The sequence below is a fragment of the Haemorhous mexicanus genome, chromosome 4 (genome assembly GCF_027477595.1).
Source record: "Haemorhous mexicanus isolate bHaeMex1 chromosome 4, bHaeMex1.pri, whole genome shotgun sequence".
Taxonomy (NCBI): domain Eukaryota; kingdom Metazoa; phylum Chordata; class Aves; order Passeriformes; family Fringillidae; genus Haemorhous; species Haemorhous mexicanus.
In genome coordinates, this window is record NC_082344.1 from 47,629,494 (window position 1) to 47,643,710 (window position 14,217).

At 37.6% G+C, this 14,217-nt stretch overlaps 1 protein-coding gene across 7 annotated transcripts in view; it reads right to left on the reverse strand.

The window, feature by feature from the left end:
• Nucleotides 1-14,217, reverse strand: part of SLC7A2 (solute carrier family 7 member 2) — a 54,170-nt gene that overhangs the window by 12,433 nt on the left and 27,520 nt on the right. For 4 of the 7 annotated variants that reach the window (XM_059844725.1, XM_059844726.1, XM_059844723.1 and 1 more), the window contains 5 exons: nucleotides 7,772-8,162; nucleotides 6,369-6,524; nucleotides 3,230-3,395; nucleotides 2,742-2,878; nucleotides 1,863-2,085 (listed from right to left, as the gene is read on the reverse strand). In XM_059844725.1, coding sequence (XP_059700708.1) covers nucleotides 1,863-2,085; nucleotides 2,742-2,878; nucleotides 3,230-3,395; nucleotides 6,369-6,524; nucleotides 7,772-8,147 — 1,058 coding nt within the window. In that variant the 5' untranslated portion in view covers nucleotides 8,148-8,162. Of the gene's footprint in view, nucleotides 1-1,862; nucleotides 2,086-2,741; nucleotides 2,879-3,229; nucleotides 3,396-6,368; nucleotides 6,525-7,771; nucleotides 8,209-9,374; nucleotides 9,443-14,217 lie in introns of all 7 variants that reach the window. The other 3 variants (XM_059844727.1, XM_059844729.1, XM_059844730.1) reach the window with 2 other exon arrangements.

Consider the following 14,217-nt stretch of genomic DNA (forward strand, 5'->3'; position numbering starts at 1 on the left):
TCGATAACTTGAAGCTCTTAAACATACTTCTTAAATAAAGTGGTTTCTTTCCCTCAAAGAGAAATACTTTTAATTAAGAAAACAGAGGCAAAATCATAGCCAGTATAATCTCTGCAGCAAGCACACAAGTTTTTAAGGTGAAGGGTTTCCTTTCTTTCTTTGGAGAAGCAACTATAATCACTTAGAGAAGGCCCAGCTCTTACATGCCACAAGTGCTAGGTACATCCAGTAATGCTTGTGGGACACAAGTATTAAGGGTAGGCAGGAGAGAAGTTTTATTGCAAATGAACTGATTTTGATATATAAGTGCACCTCCCACAAAGAAGGTACATTCCAAAAAATTCCAGAAGTTTTTTGTTTTAGCTTTGTAAGTTTCAGTTATCCTACCCTTCTTTATGTGCATTCACATACATAATGGCAGTACTGACAAACATCTTTACCTGGCAAAACAAGTTCATGACATAGCACAGTAACAGGAAACCAAAAGCAGTTAACCCCAAAGTTTTTTCTTCATTGTACCTCTAAACTGAGGAGCATGAAATACAGTTTCCTTTGTTTTATTCTAAACTAACATCAGTCAACAGATTGAAAAATTAATCTCTCCACAGGAGTACATATAATTCTTCAGAATATTTTGGAAAAAGAGACTGACGGTTCAAATTTCTAAAAATTTCTTACCATCTCAGTTCACTTTGTTTTCCAGTATTAATTTATTTAATCTAGTTTTTTACATATAACTTCTACTGTTTATCAATGTAAAGAAAAAAAAAAAAAAATCAATGAAACCCTCCAACCTGAGGGGACCATGACAAATATATAGAAAATAACAAAAAAATCCCAGGATGAACTGTGTAACTGTGACATTCTTCAGTCAGTCCTACATTTCTTTTTGTGTCCTTCTGGAACTACTTCATGTTTCTATCCTCTCCTGCATCGAAATGTTCCTTTCCCTTAAGCCATTGCCCACAGTCAACAAACTCATATTCAGGCTAATGCCTGCAGGGTTATGTTGGAGTGCTGTTAGTGTTGGTGCTTCCACAGGCAACTTGTTTTCCTTTGTGGAAAGGCAGCCAGTGTTCTTACCACTGAAGCTCAAGGAAATGACTCCTTACCTACATAAGCTCAGGTAAAAGATCTACATCAGCAATTTTCTATCCCTAAATTCAAGTATCAAGCAATTTTCTATTTTATTAAAGTGTTTGTATCATATTACAATTGGGGTGTAAAGTATTTGAACACATACTAATATATATTGTGCCCTCCCTGATCTTTTTAATAAAAAAATTATGTTAAGGTACTTTCACAATTTCACAAAGGGGAATAAATTATATTTTCACAGCTACAGTCTACATCTCAAATACCCACACAGAAACCACAGGAAGGGATGATGTCAGAAGACAGACTGGCTGCTGGAGGAAAACAGAGACAGGCAATGAAGATGAGGAGTGGAGCTAGTTAATCATGTCTTCAGTTTTGCCTGCAAATACACAGAGCCCATAAAGCTGCTGAGTCACTGGGAATGGACGGCAAAAAAAGGAAAAATGGGGGAGATTTACTTGGCCAGTTAAGAAAGATAACTTGCAGGTCATATGTTTCATAATACTTATACATAAAAAAAATAGGTGTAATAAGCTTCTACCAAAGAGGTAGAGTTCAATAACAGTACAGTTAAGAAAAAAAGGAACCTAAATTAACACAGCTACTGTCAACTAGACCTGCTTAAGTTTAATACTTGCTTATAATACTTATTGTTAATTCTTTGCATGGACTGAGCCTTCAAAATGAACACACGAACATACATACAAATGTAATATGTTATTCATCAGCTTTTCCCAACAGAATTAGTATTTCAATATCTTTACCTTGTGGACAAAGCACAGAGGGATCCCACTGCTACAATGTATTTAGCAGGACCCCATCCAACATATTCAAATGCTACTGGCAGAGGACTTTTCTCATCTAGCAGATAGTATGGCATCATAAGTGTCAGTGCAGCTGAAACCAAGCAATAGGCCATGAAGCAGACAAGCAGGGAAACCACAATTCCTATGGGTATGGCTTTCTGAGGATTCTTGACCTCTTCTCCTGAAAAAAGGAAAAGAAAATGCACCAGCAAAAATTTGTACTATTTTTCCCCTTCAGCTTTAAGAGACAATATCAAAGACAAATCTCTTGTTAATCTACGTCATGGGAATCACATCTGTAACAGAAGTTTTAAAAACCTGAGTAAAATAAACTGAGACATACAGAACAGAACTCAGTATTTTGTTGTCAGAAATAGTGTTAAAATAGTGGTAAATTAAAGGTCATAAAATAAATTTTATATGCAGAATATTCCAAGCCTGAAATTTTTAGTTATTTACCTACACTTTCAATGTACTCAATATACTCATTCCCTATCAGCCATTGGGAAAGACATCTTATCTCAGAGAACTGTAAAAGTGAGCAGGTGATTAACATTATTTGAGCAGAAAAATTGTATACTAAGCATTTTCCAGACTTAGAAAGCAGCAATCATTTCTTTAGAACAGGAATAAAATAGACAGAACCTCCTTCTTCCCAGAAAGATAGCCACGTTCAGGAATGAACTTAGACACAGTCTACATTGACTGAAAGAGCTTTGGAGGAAAGCAAAGTAAGAAGAGTAGACAGAGTATTATATTGTTTGTGGTTCTTTGGGGGGTTGTTTTTGTGGAAATATCCCCATGTTAAACAAGTATACACACATATAAATACTATACCAGTTGTTGCAATGCAGTCAAATCCAACAAAAGCATAAAAACAGGTTGCAGCACCAGCCAATGTTCCTGTGAAACCATATGGCATAAAGCCACCACTCCCATACATACTTGTCACATTTTCATAGGATGAGTAGTTCCTATAAAGAACAAAAATACAGCAGAAAGATAATTTTTCTCCCCTCATTATTGGTAGAATAAATACATGCACCCTCCTACTCTAGAACTCTGAAAAAAATGTTTAAATGTTCTCATCATGAAAGAGGTCTGCTTTATAAAACTGCATGAGATGACGTTTTTATGTCCAAGCTTGTAAGAAAGAGAAGAATAACAGCAAGAGGAAGAATGTCTGAATCAAGTAACTATAATCTTACTTGCTTTGAAGTTTGTGACAAAACATACTCAAACACTAATAGTGTTTATTATAATAAAGCATGTGTAAGAGGAAACTGCTTGGAATATGAGAAAGTAAGTAGATTTTTAAAAATTACTCTGTTACTGCAGTAAAGTTTCTGAGATATTCTTCACTTGTCTTCCAGTTGTCAACTTCACCTTTCACAAAACCAGAAATAATAACGAAGACTAGGACCAAGACGTTAATAGCAGTGAAAATTCTATTCACCCATGCAGACTCTTTTACGCCAAAAGATAAAAGACCTGTAAAATAAAAATATTTTATAGATGTGAATGGCCCATTATACTAATAAAATGGCATTTAAAGAAGGGACACATGTAAAAGAAGGTGTGTGTGTGTGTGTGTGTGTGTGTGTGTGTGTGTGTGTGTGTGTGTGTGTATATGCAAGTACTGTGAATAATACTAAAAAATCACCCACCAGATTTTAAAAAAAGCATTATCACAAACTTGCTAGACTATTTAACAGCATGGCAATAGGCAAATATATTGGAAACCACAAAAGATAAAGCTTCTTCTTCAAGTATTTAAAAGTATTTTTAGCAACGGCTACTTTTTACTTCTCTGAGATGCCAATCCAAATCTCTGTTTTATGCCATGGAGTATAAGTAGCTACAAGAATTCTATACTTTGTAAAAACAGATTGGTAGAATATATTTCTTTTCAGAAGAATTATCTGTTAGATTAAGAAAATAAGCTGAATTATTAAATTAACAATATGACTGATTGACTCTACATTTTTCAGGACACACCCGTCAGAGTAAGTCCCACTTCCTAGTTCATTAATAACAGCTTTGAAAGAAATGTACACCTCATGTTTGTAATACTGATGCATAGAGATTCTAGAAAATAAATACAAAATTTCATGGCTTTAGATTACAGAGTAGAACATTCAAACAATCTGAAAGTTACTCTGTCAGGATTCTACTATATCATTAGATTTCAAACAATTTTAACTGCTAGAGTGTTAGCAGTTTAATGGAACAAGCAGTGAGCAGATCAGGAAAAATTAAATACAATTGGAAAGTTTTCATAGGTCCTTTACTCTCTAAGTATTTCCACTAATATCACATACATACTTTCCCTCATTATTTAGAGATTAAGTCTGAAAATTTTAAGCCTCTCAAAAAAATGTCTAAAAAGTTTCTGACTCTGCTAATGAGATATTTGCTATCTTATCAGAACACAGAAATTATCTTATGAGCTGCTCAAGTTTTCTTCACCAATGACATTTTTATTGAAATAAATGTATGCTTTCTTTAGCTCAGTTTTTCCCAAAAAGGCAGTGTCTCAATCAGCCTAATGCAGTGTGAATCATAGTTTGTGCATTTTTAAAGTCCTCTCATTATCAAAAAAAAAAAAACCAAAGCAGAACAAAAAAACCAAACCCCGCACAAAAATAAACACCAAAAAACCCCAAAATTAAACAAACAAAACCCAAAAAACCACACAAAAAAACCCAAACCAAACAAACAAAAAAAAAAACGAACCCCACAGATTTCTGTGTACTTTTCCTTGTGCTTAGCACATAACATTTTCTGTAAAACTTCTATGCTACTCCTATGATTCAGCTTTACACAGCTCACAATCCAATTACTGTATCATGCTCAGCCTACACAGTCCTGAGCCATCCCCACTACCCCTCCTTTCAGCAGTGGGGAATTCCACCCAGTTCAGTCACTGGGGGTTTGGCTTCTGATCACAGACACCTGGAGAGGCAATTTGCAGCAAAAATGGGAAAGGAGTGAAGAAAGAATGATGATAGGGATGAAAAGACAGGACAAAAAATGAAAACTCAGTAGCAGTGATAAACAACAGGAGAAACATTTCCGCTTCTTTTCAAGAACCTCTAAGTCTTTTGTTCTCAAGCAGCAATGGCAGCGGAGAAAACATAAAAGATGTCAGCATCTCAACTAGGACTGTATAGTTTGGTTTGTGGTGTTTCAGTGCTCTGCTTTTCCCGGTGTTATTTTTTGTCTCCTTTGTTTGGAAGAAGTGAAACTGAAAGGTCTGCTCCAGTTATATTCCACATTCATTCCCAACCCTCCTGAGGACATAAGGGTTTGAACGAGTCCTATAGGCAATTCTGAGCCACAAATGTGGCAGGATGCTGGACTAAACCTAGTCAACTCCCAGATCTTCCCAAGTATAGGAAGACACTCTTTTATGTACAGAGACCTAATAAATCTTCACATGCGCTGCTCATTCAGTCTAGCAATAAGCAGAACAGAAATGTTTTCCTGTGTCAAAAAAACCCCACTCAGAACAAGAGAACAGGTTATGTACACATAACTTATGTTATATGTACTATAAAGTTTCACTTTACATTACATATAAGAGAAGAAAAGCTTCTGCTTTGCTTTAATTCAAAGAGAGACTGAACATGACAAGTATATGAGATATGGGTAAGACCTCTACTGAATATTGAAACGCTTCTAGTATTGCCTGAAAACAAACAGCACACTTTAGAATACACTTCCTGCTTCCTTCACTCCCAGTGCCAGTAGGAACATTTCTATATGGTAAATAATTCCTAAACATAAACATGGAAATAAGTTGCAATATTTTTGAGCTTTCTGATCTCTCAAATAGGAGGTAGCTAGTTTCAGTGTTTGTGATTTAAAAGCATGATACATGAGAAAAGACAAAAACCGGACTTGGAAGAGTAGACAGGAAAGGTTTACTCAGGTTACAAACTGGTCTTTTGGTCCATATAAGAACCTCGGTGTGCCCTTTAGGTCAAACAAACTCTCAGATAAACAGAAGAATAAAAAAAGGGAACTTTATTATATACCAAATAAGGGAACAATTTAGGTGGAAAAACCCCCTTACAAATGCCCACTACAAGCACAATATAGAATTTAAGGAGACTGCATCACCAAACTACAGAGGTTAACCTCGAGGCCACTCCAGAAGCATTTACTGGTGAAAGAGCCATGAAAACACTGAGAACTGTGTGATTTTCCTGTTACCATCAATCTGTATAATGGGTTTTATAGAAAAAAGTACTGACAAGTGATTAGTTCATGCCTCAGTTTCAAGAGAAGAGAGCGCATGTGAAAATTTGGTTACATACATTTGATTCACAGAGCCATTGTGCCAGTACAAAATGTGGCTCTGAACTTCCTTAAGGTATTTCCGGTGCAAAACCCTACAATTTAGCACTTTCAACTGTAAAATATCACAACCACCATAAATTAAGCCGTATATTTTCTTACCTGACAAAAGTAATATAAGGAGTACAGCGAAGAAGTCGGGGTACTCTGCTAGCCCAGAGTAATTCATTTTGAAGTAGACACTGAAGAAATGACCAATCCGTTTTCCAAGCAGTTCATCAAAGGTGCCACTCCAGGCTCTTGCTACACTTGATGTACCTTCATAAAACATATACATGTTTAGGGTTTTACATCCATACAGTTGGATACAGCTACTTCTACTGAAAAGGAAACAAAACTAAGCCTGGTGCTACTTGTATTTTAAAAAGCAGAGCCTGTGATGTTTGTTTTGCTGAAGAATTATAATGTTTAAGAATTTAGATTGTTAAATGGTAATGAGTTTTTCTAGAACCAAAATATACAATTTTTTTTTGCCTTGTTTATTCCCAAAAGATTGCAGAAATTATTTCTTTGTCATTTATGCCTGATCCTGGATGAAGCTTATTTCTAGCTATTTCTAATTTCTGTGACATATGTTAAACAATAAAAAGTAACATAAGAAAGCACTTTAAGAAAGAGCACAAAGGAAAGTTTGCTCACCTGTAAGTAAAGCAAAAAAAATTACTAGCAAGACATATGGCACTAGAGTCTGTATTTAAAATTAATACTCTCCTGTGGCAGTGTTCACGGCCAAATACAATTTGGCCAATCTTATTTGTATCTCTCCTCTCAGGAAATACATTTTAATACAATACTGGGAACATCAGTTTTGCAATGATTTGAGTAACCATCCTGTAGGTGCACATCTAAAGCTAGGCATGTTCATACACAATATAATGGAAGTTTGAAATACATTCCTCCAGGAGAAATAATTTTTAAATACAAAAATGTTATCTCTGCTGAAGCACTGAAATAGCTGGTTGACTATCTGCCACATAAGTATTGATTTTATTCACCTCTGGTAGACTTTGGTTGACCAGAGTTGAATAAAACTCTGATAGGACAGCACTCAATTAGCACCATGATATAGCAGCAAGTTAATACTTAAACACCATGACTTTCCTGTAAGATGCTATAGTGGAGTCCCTGTAAATGTCCTTGCTGTACATATTTAAAAAGAAAAAAACAACTTATTGATTTTACTGAAATTATTTTTGCTAACCAAAGATGGCAAATAAATCTTGTTTGTTCTTGTGCATCATCACAGAATAGCTCGACACAATCTTCATACAAGGTATGTGGTTTATATGTCACACTGTCACAAAAATATATTGCAAAACACTGTTTGCAATGGTGATGCACAGAAGAAAATAACCTAATCAAATTATTTTGGTTATTTCATCTCAGCAGGACTAAAAAGAAAGAGTAGCTAAGTCTAGAGACAGAAAAGAAATAGAGCCCAAAGTCTGTATCTTTTATCTGCTGCCTCAGAAACCCCTGGGACTGGTGTTTGTTCTTAAGCTTACCTATGATATAGGATAAAACGAGATTCCAGCCAGTGATGAAAGCCCACAGTTCACCTACTGTAACGTAAGTGTACAAATACGCAGAACCAGTCTTGGGGACACGAGCACCGAACTCGGCGTAGCAGAGCCCTGCCATCACAGAGGCAATGGCAGCAATGAGGAAAGAAACAATGATGCTAGGTCCAGAATCAGATTTGGCTACTTCTCCAGCAAGGACATAAACACCAGCCCCGAGGGTACTCCCTACTCCCAGGGCTATAAGGTCCAGTGTTGATAAGCATCGGCACAAATTGGTGTCCTCCAGACTTTCACCACCCATGTTCTTCTTCCGCACCAGACACCGAATAAAGGACAGAGCCGCTCCACAGGGCAACATGGTGGATGTAGAGCTCTGAAATAAAGGAAATTATTCCACAATGCAGAAGGTAATGTAGACTCTGGAGAAAAACAATGGGAAAAAGTATTTGCATGAAGAACTTTAATCACATCTACTAACTAATATATTCACACTGTTCTGTGACATTAAATAAGACGGCAGGTGCTTTTTTCCCCCCGGAAACAAATTAGGGATACAGTACTCCTAATTTTATATGTAGCACTTAGGTCCCCAGGGAAAGAGATCCATTATCCTTAGGTTTATTACATTGCTGTAAAAAAGCACAAATTGTTTATAATTATCTGCTAATGGCCACTTAGACACTTCTAAAACAGAAACAGCTTTTTTTCTCATATATCATAGAGCCTTTTAAGATAAGGATCAACACCAGCATAAATAAGGGGTTTGGGGATCTAAAGCTAAGACTATAAACAGCAAAAGTTTAAAATACATTATTCTGAGAGCGCCAATTCAATATCCTTTTGTCTTCAAATGTATAGCTTTAACCTTTAGAATTTGCTTTAGTAAGAACTGCTTGAAAACAGATTAAAATAGTGTTTCTACTCTCTCACACACCAGTGAAGTTCCTCAGATCTAATTATTCTTACAAGAAATCTTTCACACCTCTGCCTAACAATCATCTAGAAAAACCTGATGGGCTAACCCTTCATCCCATGCCAGCTGCAGTTCTTCAATATTATCAGTGCCCATCACAGTGTGGGATGTGATCAGCTCCAGCACACAAGCTCAGATTCTGTGACCAACCTGGTCCTGGAGGCCAGCAGATGGATGGGCAGTGCCTCTCTGGCCTGTGATATGGGTGCCTGCTATGAGCAGCAGTGATCCAGCTTCCCACCTAAAACAAATGGTCACTAAGGGTCCAAAGCATTTGCTTGGGAGGGATGACATGAGCATCCCATAGAAAATAATATTTTAAAGAGGCAATATTAATGTACAAGTTCTGTCTTCATGTATTTGTTTGAATTGTATTGTTGACGGCTAAGAGTTTGGTAAGAATCAAGCAGTACCATCTATCATCTTCCCAAACTGATGTTTGCCTTTGCAACTCATACCATAAATATACATACTCTGCTCATGATTTGTTAAGTGGAACCCTCCTGGGAACTGAACATCTATTTAATTTAGACAAAGATATTCTTTTATATTCATTTATTTCTTCCTTGTTTGTACCACTTTCCTAGAACAGTAAAGGAGATTTCTACTCACACTAGTTCAATCCACTAACAGCGATGACTTTGTATGAAGATGGATAGCTCAATTAACAGTGCTTGATCCTAAAACAGAGAGTCAGAAGCACAGAGTATCAGGAACTCTGCCATCCCTATACAAGATTGCTTGGGGAAAAAAAATTGCCAGAGAAGAGAAAGAACATTTTCACCCTCTTCCTGTAATAAGTCCCCAAGTACACTCAAACCTGCCACTTCTGCCTTCAAAGAGCACCCTTAAGAAAAAAGGTCTCTATTCCCTTTCAAGTAAAGGAATTTGGCAAAGGGTAGTGAATGAAATTGAATAGCTGGGGACGGTAATGCTTAATCCCGTTAGAAAGGTGATAGGTGGCCCAGGACAGTGGGAGGAGGCGGACAGGCAAGTTTCCAAAGCTCTGCTGCAATTAGGCAGTCCTTCCAGCACACCAGAGACAAGAATCTGCCCATGGTACGCAGACTCACCCACTACGAAAACCTCACCAGTTACAGAACTCAGATGATATTCATGTCAGCAGAGATCCACATCTTCTAATGGAATTAGCACTGAACTGTTCAGGCAAAATTCCCTGCTGTGTCTCCTGAGCTCTTCAGGAAGAGCAGCCTTTTTTTGGGCCTGAGGCTGAGGCACTCCACTCCCACATAGCCAGGTTTATTTTTCCTGGGCTGTACTCGAAAAAATATTTTGAAGACACTTCCCCCCCCCCCCCCCCCCCCCGCCATGACAGTTCTGAAGCTGTAGCAACCACTTAGGATGTTATATTAATATACTTACTAGTCTGCAGCCCATGTGACAGGCAGCAACCCTCTTGTGACTCCACGCCCCTCACCTTAGCAATCTCAATGTTGCAGAAACATAGCATATTTTAAGGAATTATTTCTCCCTCCTCCCCAGATAATATTTCATTTCATAATTCATTAACATGAAAAAATACTCTGGCAGATCTTGTTCTCAGACCACTAAGGAATTTCCAAGACTCTTGTTATTCAAATGGCATTTCAGATATTTCAGATTGTTTTGCTTCTCTGCCATTTGGGACAAGAAGTCCCGAAAATGGTACAGCCATTTACTGCAGTGGCCAGTAAGTGACATTATATTATGGTTATCTCTGTTATTATATGCTACTATCTCTGGACATTTTGCTTTTCTCTGCTGAGAAGGAATCTCTATGGCAAAATAGGAGGAGTTTTTCTGCTTCTGATGTCTGCTTCTAAGGGAGAGGGAGGAGGCTAGTTCTTGCTAGCCACAAGCCAGTAAAAGACACCTCTTCTGACAGAAACCCAGCCTTTCTTCTTTAGCCTTTAGAAACTGGAGCACAACCAAAGACCGAGTTCAGTATACAAACTTTGGGTCAGTAGAGAAAAAAAACACACCTGGTGAATGGCAAACTTCTCTTTGTAAGTATATCCATCCTAACATGGACTTGACAAATACATCCTTTTACAAAAATCACTGGAATCCAGCACATCTTCCCATCTTCCACAGTTTCCTACATTTAGTAGGCCTAAGCTCATAGCAAAAAATAGCAGCCTGAACCCTGCTTCACAACTTCTGTTGCTGTCTGCCAAGTGCAGTACTGTACTTCAGGCATGGCCCCCTTTCAGATTTGGCTGGGACTTCATACTTGATAAGACAGTACAGCAGGAAGAACAGATGAGCTTACAAAGATATTTGGCTTCACACAGGACCAAATGACATAGCTATAAGGTGACAAGTGTCCTCAGAAATAACTGACAAGTGTAAGGGTTTTCTGAGGTGTCTCTTGTAAAGCAGATCCTTTAATGCATTACCCCTGCAAGAGAACAGCCTGAGGAATGGCTCACTGCTGATGTGTGCTGACTCACAAGCAGTTTATCAGAACTGAGGCAGAGCACATCTCATGCTAAAATACAAACCTACAGGAGCAAAGAAGGTAACAGCTGGGTGTGCCTTTTGGTGGCAGCATTGTCCTAGACAAGCTTATACTGACTGCCATCACACACTCTTGTAAGGTCTTTTTCCTGCAGACCTACAGATCTTATTTCTGAGTTTGGACAAATATCAGTTTTCTTTTCTGCTGATCTTTATGACAGAGAGGAACATTAAGTAGGGCAAATGAACACATTAAAAAATTCTCTCTCCTACTTTTTCACTAGCAAGTTTCAGTATTTTCCTAACTGCTCCTTTATTCTTCCTCCTTTCCCTGCTGCAGCCTCACTGTGCCTCATCCTAGCACACAACTGTGGGCTCTGCTTCATCTTGGCCTTTACTGTTGTGAGCTCTGCCAGCGCTGGCCTGGGCCCCTGCTGAATGTGCAGCACAGCTGAGGAGCACTGGCTCTGCTCTGAGCCTTCCTGGGAAGGCACATCTGACAGCCTGGGAAAGGGGGTTTTTGATAATTACACTGGGTAATCAATCAAGGAGGAAGTGAGTGCTTTTGAGGCATCTCTGGTGCACCTGTCCTACATTTCTTGGAGCAGAGCTGGATACCTGCCTGCCTTTGAACAGCAGTGTTAGGCACGTAGCCTGCAAGGACCATCAGTCAGCGTGGACTGTACTGTTCATGCAGTTTAAACAGAAAAAATATTGAATCCTCACCTTATACAGAGTTTAAAAATAGGCAATGAGTGATAAGAAACCACAAAGGAAAAAGCCCTTGAACTCACCAACAGTATGCAGTTATTTGTAATTAAGGTGCGGAGACAACCTGATTAGTGTCTCATGTAATCCCGACTGTGCTAGACTCCTCTCTGAAGTCTGCCTTACAGAGAGCACTGCGTCACAAGCACAGCCAGTTTCACTTTGCCACAACAAGCAGCTGTGAAGTGTGCTTGTTACCAACACTGGCACTCTCCTGCGGCTGCACACAGCCGAGCTGGCCGCTCTTTGCTCCCCATGTGCTGGGTCACCACGCTCCTGAAGGCTCTTCCGACCAAGTTGTCATTGAGCTACAGGTTACGCTGTAAACACCGAACACACCTCCAGCAGTCCTTCAACAAAGCAAGTCAAAGTAAAACTACCTTTGACTTGAGGACCAATGACCAGTCCTTATGGAAGCCTCCTCCTTCCTTGAATGAATTCCTAGAGAGAACTAAGCTATCCACACTACAGTTTAGTTTTACCCCTTCAACCACCTTCAACCAAGATACAGCAAGGAGGAGAGTAAGACATAATTTAGACAGGAAATGAACTTGACAGATTTATCTAACAGGGGGAAGATAAAACAAAACTAAGCTTTCTTATGTGTGGAGGACTTTCATAGTATTTGTCAAGAGTACCCGAATAAGCAGGTATTTCTCCAATCCCTTTTGTTCTTTATTGTCTTGGCTATTTTTTTTCTCTACAGCATCTGCTGATAAAATCATCTTAATTTCAGCTTCTCCTGGCCAATTGTAAACCAGATAATTTACTGCTTGTCTGCTACACATCGGAATGCCAGTCCAAGGAGATAAGTTCAGCCTTACAATTCATACCAGCTCTTTGTTCAGGTGGATTATCAGGAACATTTAATCATCATCTGTTGTTAGCCCTCTTCTGTCAGGAAAGGTTTGGGGTCAAAAAATTTGTAACTAAAAACACAATGCAAGGGACAAAGTCTCTATCTGCAAAGATTATATTAATATTTAAACCTGCTTTGACTACTCCAAAGTCATATAAAATCTACCATTTCTGCAAAGTATTTTTCATGTACAATAACCTAATCTTACCACCTATCCTACACAAAAATCAAAAAATATGTGGATATTGGAGCGAAAAAACGTAACTTACATCATGTCCAATAATTTTATTTCCATTAAAATAAAATTTTAATTCGATTGTCTCATACATGGTTTAAGTTAGTACACATTAAACACAAACTACACATGGGAAAATCCAAAGTTTTGCTGAGCTGCCATTCAACGTTTCCCACAAATTTTTCCATTAAAAATTCTAATATAAAAACATAAAAATTGCATATGGAAAGCAAATGTTATAAAGCAATATGAAACCCCTGAAAGTTTTAGTACTGTTGAGATTTATGTTTAATGATTTTTGAAGCCAAAATAAAATAAAGATATTTTACTCAAAACTATTCTGTTGAGCTGGTATTATATAATATACTACCAATTTTAGATGCAGTAGTTAAACATATATAAAAAACATATATAAAACAGCATACTAATTAAGGATAAAATACTCCAATAAGTTTGTAACATATGGGAAATGGGAAAATATAAATATATACTGGTTAATACAGATTAATTTAGCCTATTTTTTCAGCCACATTTTTCCTAAAAAACCTGTAAAAGTTTATGCATTTTTTTCCTATTAAGTACATGCAGCGTTATTAAAAACTGCAGTACTACATTTATTAGGTCTTGTGCAATAATATATGAAAGTAAGGTCTTGTGAAATAATGCAAGTAAAAAGAATAGAGAGATGAAGCAAAACTAGGTATACTCTATGATTTGAGTGTGTGTACACACATGCACAGGCAATTTATCATTTTACTGCAAGTGTCCTAAAAATTCATGTGGTGCCCAAGACTTTCACAAAACTCCTAAGGGAGTTTTTGAAATATTTAAAGTATCATATTTCAATAATAAACCATAACATTGGAAAGCAGCACCTCTAACAGAAGTATAAGGTGCATAAAAGGGAAAAGCAAAGCAAGTTTTATCATTCTAAAGGCAGAAACACCTTCTAGGCAGACTGGGAAGGAAAATATAACTGCATCTTCTATATATTAACACAGAATATTTACCAAAGACAGAATAATGCTGCAATGTAAACAAACTGCATACCACAGCTCCTGCTACTCAAACAGCACATATGTTAAAGGCAAGGTTCCCTAAGATAACCTAGTCTGTTTTCAGGTTACTTCTTT